A 10,636-nucleotide genomic window follows, 5' to 3' on the forward strand; every position below is an offset into this window, starting at 1 on the left:
TTGGCCAGTTGCTGGAGTATATCTGTCAACACTTGTAGAACGTGTTGCAACCATCTTGAACAGTAACTTTCTTGAAGTGTTGCTCTAATAAAAGCACCAAAATGATGACTCAGAAATCTACATTAGACTTCTAAGCCACACCCGCTCGCTAGATTGGGGAGAATATAAAAAGTTATAAAGTAATTAATGAGAGACACAACGATTTATAGTAGTTCAACCCCTATATCGCGATAGTAGTGGAGCTATGTCTACTTTGTGTTTTTATTTGTCATGAGATGGTAATTACAGCAAGTGTTTAAGTATCAGAAAATCTAAACTCTAGAGAGAGAAGCTCTGACTTTGTGGATAGTTTTTTGAAAGTTCAAAATCAACTAAGAGAGCTCTCCTTTTATAGGTGAACGAGGCCCAAAAAATAGGAGATAAAATAAAAATAAAGTATTTTCCACCGTTGATGATTGTCTAACTGTAAAAATTAGCTTTTGGTGGTGATGGCTAACTTTTAATGTTTGGTGGGTCCCACTATGAGTTACTGGGAGCTTATTTTCGTAACTCCCTTAGGGCTAAATTTTGACAATGCTAGCTTCAGAATTTGGACAGGTATGTGAGACATGATTTGATAGAGGGCTTAAATAGCTTCAAGATGCAAGTTGAATTGCATCAATCAAATAAAATTGAGTGAGTTATGGTTGTTTTACTGAAGACAGTTCAAGTCAGTGCCAAGGTTGACATTCCAATGCTCAAGTTGACATCTGGCGTCAACTTGGATGTTGTAAAGGTGTAGACACATCCAAGGAAAGTACTTTGAGATGCCTAAGCGATGGTTTGACGCACCTTAGTTCTTTTATATGTTTTGGTGAAGCTAGTCACACATTCTCAGAAATGTTGCTATTTTGCGGAAACGAAAGACTCAAAACTTACAGCTTTCGATTGATCCAAAATTGAAGTTGTGAATTTCATTATTCTGAATTCATGTATCATTTCACTTGTAAAAAATTGTTCAAAATGTTGTAATGGCATTAGATTCAAATAAGTAGAACCCAACGAACCAGGTCAAATGTTGACGTGGGCGCTGGGGCCTTTAAACCAAGCTCCCATGATTCTATTTTTGATACTTCAAAGGCTTCTAAGGTTTCAAAACTTGAGGACGGAGTCTCTTCCCCTATTTTTTACCATGTCGAATTCAATAGTGACATCAGATTTGGCATTTGAGCAATTGAAGGCAACGTCCTAGGTTGGTTGTCAACCAGGTGTTAGGCCCAACACCAGGTTAACCTAGGCTCTGGGCCCTATTTCCAGGGACTTGGGTTTGTGGTTTTCTCCCCAAGTTTACTTGAATTTTCGTTATTTGTGATGATGATGAACATGTCAGAAGCACTTTTTGCTGATTTGAATTGGAAACAACCCAGGTTGACAAAATGTCAACTTGGGCGTAGGGCCTAGTCCCAAGTGTCAACCTAAGCACTAGGTCCCTCTTCTACTCCTTTGAAAGTTCTGTTTGGTCCCCAGATTATACTTGCTAGCAAAAGAAAGATAATAGTAAAACTATGCTCAAAAATACTCAATATTATAGTCGACCACTAGTAATGTCGTCGTCCTATTCAAAATCTGAACCACCACTACTAATATCTTCACATCTAAATGAAGAGCTATAGGAAATGGGTTTTGGAGCTTGCGTTCTTCTTTGCCTCAAAGTCATTTCCTTCGTTCCTCTCGAAGATGCCATTGCTGATGAGATCTTGAAGTTATGGAGAAATTTGGGATGAAATATGTTTGCATTTATTTAAGGACCAGAAAATAAGTGATATATTTATCATCAGAATAATTACTCAATTAACCATGATATAAAGTCAATTATAATAGAATAATAATCTATTGTATATTCCAACAGAAATTTTTTAGAAGGATCGTAGAAAGAAAGTGTTTGTGGTTTTCTTATCTTTGAAAACGAAGTGCATGCGCTCATGTCGAAGATCATACATATAGAATTTGTCAATCCAATTACAAGAAAAGTCAACCACACCTTTGATGGCTCTGTGTCTCAACTCTCAAAAAAACATAATATCTTCATTGAAATTATTTAGAAGCCACCCTCATTCCATATCCTCAAAACCAATCTTCATTTCTTATTTCATTATGTTCTCATGCTATAGAAGAAACAACAAGAATAAAAAAGAAAGAAGATGGTCTGTTTATGAAGAATGGAGGTGCAGTGTTAGAGCAAACCATTCTTTTGTTTAATGGAAAATCAAATCCACTTCGATCATACTCTTCCCATGAACTGAACAAGGCAACTCATAACTTCCATCCAACCCAAATCATACACTCCAGCTTGAACCACACACTCTACAAAGGCAAATCAATAATGGCATCACAAATCAGCAACCACAAGAATGTATTGAAGCAATGGAAAGTGCTTACAGTTCATTGGTAGCATAGAATTGGGCTTCATCCTTAGGCATACTACAAAGTATGGTAACAAAAAGCAGTTAAGCATCGTAAGGAAAGACATTAAAAATAGAGAAAGAGAGGTTCAAGATGTAGAATAAAGTTTCCGTTGAGAACTTTGCAAAGTATCCTTGCTGGAACCACCACTTAAAAATTAGTAAAAAGTATACAATCACAAAGAATGAACTACGGAAGATATAGCTATGAAAACAAAACACACATGTAAAGAAGGTAGTTGTTTAGTTAGCATAGTAACATTGTGGGAAATTGAATTTTGGATCACCCTTAGCTAGCTCATCCGACCAACAAGAACCAAAAGTTTTATGAAGATTTTCCGTTGACTTCAAATTTAAACTAGTTTCGTCAAATAAATTCTAAGGGAAAGTGACATTAGATCAGGATCGCTCATCCTAATCACACTTAACAAACCAAGCAAACCATATCGATCTGGTGCAGACTGTGCAACTCACATGGATTTTAATCCCTGGTCCAAGTTTTGAATCATTTCAATACACCTCAGCACTCTCTTCTATAAGAACATTTATTGGTTAGTAATTATAATTTATAATGAAAGCCAAAATCATAAAAGAAAAAAAAATGGCAAATGAAAAGAGTATCATTTATGTTTCACTTTATGATTTCATGGACCTCTACTAGTAAAAATCAGTAAGGAGATTTTATACCTTTTCGACAAGTTGTATAAGCACAAAGACGGCTACCTCAGTGTCCACTGTTTTGGTTTCTGCCAGAACAAATATTGACACTGCTGCTGCAACCTCTGAAGGCTTAACTTCCAAAAACTCAATTTCTACATTAAATTACCACCCACCATAAACGTCAAATTCTCTATTAAATCTTTATCATATATGAAAGTGTAAAAGATATAATAATGAGAAGATAGTCACCATTGACAGTGCTCAAAATAAGTTGGATGGATCGTTGGACATAGGTCTTAAGTGGGGCTTTATGGTTATTGATCTTCCAAATGAAGTAGTCCAATAAGGAGAAAGGTGTAACAGCTTCCATCCTCCTTCAATGTGCTTAACACAAGAAGCTCCATTCTTTGTATGGTTATAGGTTCAAACCCAAACTTTGAGTCACACATCTGTATATATAAACAAATGATACATTCTGAACCTTAAATAAATATTATAAACAATAGTATAACAATAGAGTTGATAGAAATAATATCATGGGACAATGATTTGTCCTCTCTGTTAATATGCCATCATATTATTTTATCTCAACATAATTGTTTGCATTTGTAGAATTTAAACACCAAACATAATTAACATCATTGATCTTCTTCCATGAACAGATCTATACAAATAAGAAAACCATATGCAATCAAATAGAAAAATTATAGAATCAAACCCAAACTCACCTCTATAACAAATCTTGAAGCATACACAACCATGAGACCCACTTGCATCGTCATAGAAGGAGACCGGGCCACCTGTGCCAAACCGCAGTGATCGTTGGCACTGTGTAAAAAAGGAGCCCATCGGCACCGTCCTTGTCAAAACGATCTCAAGGGGCACCTGGCTACTACTGGAGGGGCGGCGTGTGGGTGTCTCGGCTGCGAGAAGGTCAGGGATGGGCGGAGAAGGGTCTGGGATGGAGAAGGGGTATCAGCTAAGAGGAAGAAGTAGAATAATAATTTGGTTAAGATTTTTTTTAAAATTGGGATGGAGAAGGGGGTGTCAGCTAAGAACTTTTTTTAAATTTCCAGTTAATCGCCAGATAGGTCCCAAATATAAATATTTTTTAAAAATAAATGCAATTTTTATTTTTTTTTTAGAAAAATTATCAATCTCGGTTGTTCAGTGTGTAACTTCTGAGATTGATAACTACCGAAATTATTATCAATCTCAGAAGTTACATATGGATCCGCAGTGCAAATACGGTAACAATTCTACCTATATTGACCTAAGAGTGGTGTCGCCCTTAATGAGAATTGGAGAGTATATTTTGTCAAAAAGATCAATAAATTGAATGTGCACAAGGCTATTAATGTTGCAAAGTGAGACATGAGGTCTTGGGTAAATCTAGCAAAGTGTGTGTGTTATCATCGTTTTATTTTAAATAAAAGTTGGTTCAATGTTTTGTCAATCAAATTTTCGATAAAATTTGTGATAATTACACTATAGTAAAGTTTAGGCTAATTAGAATTTTTACCCCCCAAACTTTGATGTGTACCAAATCATGCCCCTGAACTTTTAAGGTCGTTAAAAATACCCCCTGAACTATTGAGATTGTTGAATTTAAGGACTTTTGTCTAATTTTAGTAAAAAAATTCTAACATGGATGAAAGTTCAGGGGCATGATTTAGTATATATCAAAGTTTGAGGGGCATGATTTGGTAGTTATCAAAGTTTGGGGAGCATGGTTTAGTACATAAACAATCACTGAAATAGTAATATTAAATGAAATTAAAAAAATCCCTAAATCTAACAATCTAAATAGTTTAAGGAGAATTTTTAACGGCCAGAAAAGTTCAGGGGGCATGATTTGATACATGTTAAAGTTTAGGGGGTAAAAATTCTAATTAGCTTAAAGTTTAAGTTAAAAGACACTTTACTTTATGCACTAAAGTCTCTATAGAATGTGTTGATTTATTCAACTAAAGTAAGGGATATATGAAATATTTTGATTAATTAAGTGAAGTGTGACAATGAGATGTTAGAAATTTTAATTTAGTGGGTGAATGTTATATATTTATTATTTAACAAAAATATAATAAATATTAAATTGTGATATGTGACATATTATGCATTAATACGAAATTAATATATATTATGTGTTGAGGATCTTTTAATCACATTAAGATTATAACAATGGTTAAATGAGATAGCATATGGATATCGTGAAACATATAATATGCTCTATACAAGTCTGAGAGTGCAATTCCAAGTTCTAAGAGTGGATTCAACAAGGAATTAATAAGTTAGGGATTTACTTGGTAAATCGGTTCAACTTATTGGAAGCTCAGCAATATAGATCCATGGTCCCCATTCTAGTTGAGACTATACTGTTTGTAAGACTCTATAATTGATTCATCAATTATAATTCTAAAAGTTAGACTATGTCTAATTTGTGAATTCTCACAGTTTGAGGATGAAATTGTAAATAAAAGGGTTTCTAGGTTTAATTATTAATTGAGAGAATTTTTATGTCTAATTAATAATTATTTTAAATGACAATATTATTTAATAATCTATTTTAGTTATTAAATAATTAGTTTTGGCATTTAAATGGTTAGAATTGGAAAAATTATTTTTGGAGAAATAGAAATAAAATTGAGGAAACTGCAAAATCCATGTGAGGACCATACACACCATGGCCGGCCACATGCTTTGATGTTTCCAAATTATTATTTTCAAATTTAATTGCCATGTAATTGCCAATCAAAGCCTAGCAATAATTGAAAAGTGGTGGATCACACTAAATAAGGCACTTAATCAATTACACAGTAAAAGAGGAAACTGTTTATTTGGAAAGTTGAGCTCTCCCTTTTCCTATATATAGCCGCCCCTCTCTCTACTCTTGGCATGTCTTTGAATGCTCTTTGTATGCATCATAACTCACGAATTCAAGAGAGAAAAAAAGAGAGAAATTTCGAGATCCTTTGTGAGAGAGAAGTGCCCACACACATCATTCAGTACCTCAATCATAGTTTGGAAGACTGTGAAGGATCACATCCAACTGAAGGACATTCGGGCTTAGATCTTGATTATACTCTGCTACAGACAGGAATCAAGGGTTAGAGATCTGAGTGGAAGGAGACACTTAATTCCGCTGCCATCACTGTAAGTTATTCTTAACTTTTATGTGTTTTATTTATCGTTTCAAAAGTTCCTTTTTAGGTTGTTAAATCAACATACTTGTGAGTAGATCTAAGATCCTGGTAAAATTAATTCCAACAACTGGCACCAGAGCCATGGTAATTGATTTGCTTGCAAGAAATTTGGAGTTAAAACGATTTGTTTGTGATTTGGATGGTTTCATGGTGTTTCATATTGATGTTTGATTGATGTTTGTGAATTTTGGGAAAAATAATTGATTATCTGTATCTGAAATTTTTTTTATTGGATAGTTTGGAAAATTCTAAGCAAATTACTTTTTTACAGAACTCGATTTCGATTTAATTTGAATTAGTTATGAATTTTTGAAAATCGAAAAAAATCGAGGTGGTGAGCTGAAAGTGCAACTTGTTGATTTTAATGATCCAAATTACCAAGTTGATTATCTTTAGATTGATTGATTTCAAGATATGAATTATGAACATGAATTAATAGTCAAGCAGTAAATCACACAACAATTTACAAGCTTCATCTGCACTGAGAACACATCTCAGCCGACTAGTGCTTGGGTTCCCCGAACCAGGGTAAATTCATCCACTAATTCTCAAAGGTTCATATTACAATTTCTAATTCTCTCTAAAGGAATCAAATACAACCTTAACAACAATTAGTAATGAATTACCAACAACAATCAAGAACACTGATTGTTAATGCACAATCCCTTGTGCAGCAACTGAGCTCTTCTTCAACATGTCTTCAACCTGAAATCCCTTCAGATCTGATGATGAAGATGACACTGAACTCCCTTCAGTTTGAACTCAGCAATTCCAGATTCAGATCATTCCGCCATTGATGAACATCCTCAAGCTCCAAGATCTGACCTGTAATCACAATAACAAGAAACAAGATACAACTCTATCTCCACACACAACCGAAATAACTGTCTGAACGATTTAATGGCTAAAAACTTTACTAACAGAAACCGACTATTTATATATCCACAAAATCAGTCTACCTGGCACTAACTAATACTTAACTGAAACTCACGTAACAGAACGCTAGTGCAGATAAAACAGACTAAAAACCCAGATACGACTAGACATTGAACAGAACAAACACTGTCACAAAATAATGACACTAACATTCTCCCCCTTGACATGTTATGTTCAATGACTAACAAACACAACTAAAGACCACAAAAAAAAAAAACAGAGTTAATAATCCAGATATAAATGTCTTTAGGAATATAAACAAAGTCACTACAAAAACGAAACGAATTACAAATATCTCCCCCTTCATTGAATATGATCTGTGGGTTCCTGTGCTGTGCCAGACTCCCCCTGGGAAGGTGGTCCAGTCGACACCAAGGATATTGCAGAGTCAGCTGGAGGATCTAGATCAGGTTGTGCTGAACTGGTGACAGGATCAAAGGCTGAAGGCTCCCCTGCATATGTGCATTACTTCTAGACGTGTCTGATGATGCACCAAACGAATCACGATGAAACTCAAGCAGAGAGATGTCAGGCAGAGAATCCCCAGGAAAATGGTGCAAAAGACTGGACTTGATAGAGCGAACCATATGATACATGGAGGCCTCAAAGGCAAGCTGACGCTTTTGATCCTTCTTATAGCGTTTGGCAAAAGATTGAAACTCAGAAAACATTTGTACCTGCCAGCTGGAATCCGAAAGCCCTTTGAACATAGGAGACTTGCCTTTACTCACTTTGGTTCCAGAGGGAGTGGTTGAAGAAGGCATCCTATTGACCACCGAGAGAAAGCTCTTACTGAGAACCGGATTCTGAACTTGATAATCATGTGTTGTGAGAGGAGGGTGAGCATCCATAAGAACTCGTTGAACTAAACTTGGAAATGGTAGCTTGTTACGAGTTCCAGTAGTTTTTGAGGCTTCGTGTACCCTTTCAAAAATGAGCGAGGGCAGATCAATGGACACATTAGTGCCTACAGCATACAAGAACTTGCCAATCTCAAGTGTAACAACAGATAAATGAGAATTAGGAAACCAATTGTACAAGGCTACCCGATGAAGAACCCTACAGAATGGAGTCAGATGAGTGACCAGGATTTCCTGTTTGTCCCAAATATAGTCATCCCTGCAAGTTTGCACTCTACCCATCAAAGATTGACCTGGATTGAAGTGTTTCCCATATGTTGGTTTCCGGATGGACTCAACTTTCAATAATGATGCAATAGTGTATGGACCAAAAGGAACTCTATGACCCCTAACAAAGGCACTCACACAACCTGGATGACCCTCAGCAATAACAGTTCTATCAAGATTGGCATAGAATTCTCCAACTAAGATGGGATGAGGAGCAGACAAGTTACTGACCGTGTTTACCCATTTCCTAAGTTTTAAAAACTCATGAAGTTCAGGAAAATCATCTAATACGACCACTTGTTCGAACCAAAGCTTACGACTGCCAAACCACCGTTGATAGACAGAGGCTTCAGAGGCATCAACAAAACATTGTACTGTTGCTGGGTCGACAGTTGATATAGGTGCTTTGGGAAGTTTGGACTTTTTAGAACCTCTAGACGACCGTTTGGGAGATGACTCTGTAGAGGCAACTGGAGTGGGTTTTTTCTTGGATTTCTTTTTAGGTGGTTGATACGTGGTGTCAGTTGAGGATTTTTGTAAAGACCGCTTAGTTTAATTTGGAAATTAGCAGTTAATCATGTTTAATTATGGAAAATTAGTTATAGCTATTTAAATAATTATTTATACTGTTATTATTGAATTCTGAAATGCATTTTATGTCATTTAGTGATTTTCATAATTTTGCATTTCCGGTGCCCGGTAACATGGAACTCGGTGTTTGGCTCAGTAAAATCACAACTTAGTATGTTAGTATTGTGGGACGGTTATTTAGACATTGTGAATGTCGGGATTGGCTGGGAATTTAGAATTTCCCAAAATACCCCTAAGTACCTTTTTATGCCTTTTAGTGTGGAAAGGGCAAAATGGTCTTTTGGCCTATTTGTATGTTTGTCTTTTAGTGAATTTTATGTTAATGGGAAATCAGAATTTTTAAAGTTTCTTTTGGCTGAAGTAATTTAATAAAACAATCAATTTATCCAATTTTATCCATTTTTCAAAAAAATCAAAGAAAGAAGCAACTTTTGCATTTTCTCCCAAGAGCTCTCTCTCTCTCTCTCTCTCTCTCTCTCTCTCTCTCTCTCTCTCTCTCTCTCTCTCTCTCTCTCTTTTCGGTTTTGATTGGGGCTGCTAGGGCTTGGATTTTGCTCTGAAATTCTTGATTATTTCAGCTTGTTGGTAGTGATTCAAGCTAAGAAGGTATGGTTCTTGAAACCTTCTTGGTGTTCTTGATTTGTTTGAAGAAAAATAAGTGCATGCTTGGTGATTTAATGTTGATAGCTATTGTTGATTGTTGTTGTTGTTTTCTATAGTGTAAAAATGTTTAATTGAATGAAATAAAATAGATTTTGATGCATGATTAGTTGATTTTAAGCAAGTGTGAAGTTTTTACTCAAAACTATGGTTTTTATGGAAATATGTTGAATCTGTTGCTCTGCTTGCTGTTGTTTGCTGCTATCTTCAAAGGTTAAATTATGCATGTTTAAGTAGGTTTGGGCTTAATTGAATGCATGTTGGTGTTGTTTAATCAAGTTTGAGTTTGGAACTCAAAGCTTGAAGCTTTAATGGTGATTTTGGTTTGTTTGCATGAAGCTTGGTTTTTATGCTTTAGAATTGTTCCTTAGGGTCTAAATAGCAGGTCTGGAAGGTTTTGTTTGAATTGGTTTGGTTTTGACCAAGTTATGAATTTTTGGTTGAATTCTGCGAGGAACCGGAATTCCGGTTGTGCATCCGGAATTCCGGATGGGGTTCTGAAATTCCCAGAACCGGAATTCCGGTTGGGCAACCGGTCTGCCGGTTGGGTGATTTTCAGGAACCCTAGATTTCCTCGTTTTTATGTTATTTGGGGTATTGCCATGCTTTTTATCGATAGGGAAACTTTTAGTTCCTAGTTTAAGTCCCCGGGAAGTGATTTAGCGTATCACTTATAGTGTTGTGATTGTTATGGTTTAGGAGCCTGTAAACCGCCGCGCAGTTCGTTCCAGTCAGGTTGACCGGCACACCTGAATTCGGAATTGAGGTAAGATTAGTATAACAATATGCATATGTATAACATGTTTAACGTTCATGTAGGAAGCCTGTTAGATTATATTAGATATGTATGTTGGCTTCGAACCATCCGACTGTGTCACATCGGTACAGGCTAGAGTATGACTAGCAGCTGGAGTATGACCAGTATAGGCTGACACTGTATCACATCGGTACAGGCTAGAGTATGACTAGCAGCTGGAGTATGACCAGTGTACCGAGTATAGGCTGATACTAGGGTTGG

At 36.0% G+C, this 10,636-nt stretch overlaps 1 protein-coding gene across 3 annotated transcripts; it reads right to left on the reverse strand.

The window, feature by feature from the left end:
* Positions 1-1,920: 1,920 nt before the first annotated feature.
* Positions 1,921-4,186, reverse strand: LOC133032428 (cyclin-D2-1-like). Of its 3 annotated transcripts, XR_009685064.1 has the most exons (5): positions 3,830-4,181; positions 3,351-3,550; positions 3,129-3,253; positions 2,419-2,460; positions 1,921-2,343 (listed from the first exon to the last, which is right to left on the reverse strand). XR_009685064.1 is itself a non-coding variant. In XM_061106367.1 (4 exons), the coding sequence occupies exons 2-4, from the start codon at positions 3,469-3,471 to the stop codon at positions 2,452-2,454; spliced, it is 255 nt and encodes an 84-aa protein (XP_060962350.1). In that variant the 5' UTR covers positions 3,472-3,550; positions 3,830-4,181; the 3' UTR covers positions 1,921-2,451. The 3 variants fall into 3 exon arrangements, 1 of the variants encoding a protein (XP_060962350.1); XR_009685063.1 differs by having other exon boundaries at positions 2,419-3,253; positions 3,830-4,186; XM_061106367.1 differs by having other exon boundaries at positions 1,921-2,460.
* Positions 4,187-10,636: the final 6,450 nt, after the last annotated feature.

This window comes from Cannabis sativa, chromosome X (assembly GCF_029168945.1).
Source record: "Cannabis sativa cultivar Pink pepper isolate KNU-18-1 chromosome X, ASM2916894v1, whole genome shotgun sequence".
Taxonomy (NCBI): Eukaryota; Viridiplantae; Streptophyta; class Magnoliopsida; order Rosales; family Cannabaceae; genus Cannabis; species Cannabis sativa.

Bases quoted from the DNA above. Each gene is read 5' to 3' on its own strand.
- LOC133032428 (XM_061106367.1), bottom strand. From the start codon at position 3,471: ATGGAAGCTGTTACACCTTTCTCCTTATTGGACTACTTCATTTGGAAG. The intron at 3,254-3,350 runs GTGACTATCTTC...AATTTAATGTAG, and splicing joins TATTTTGAGCACTGTCAATG to AAATTGAGTTTTTGGAAGTT.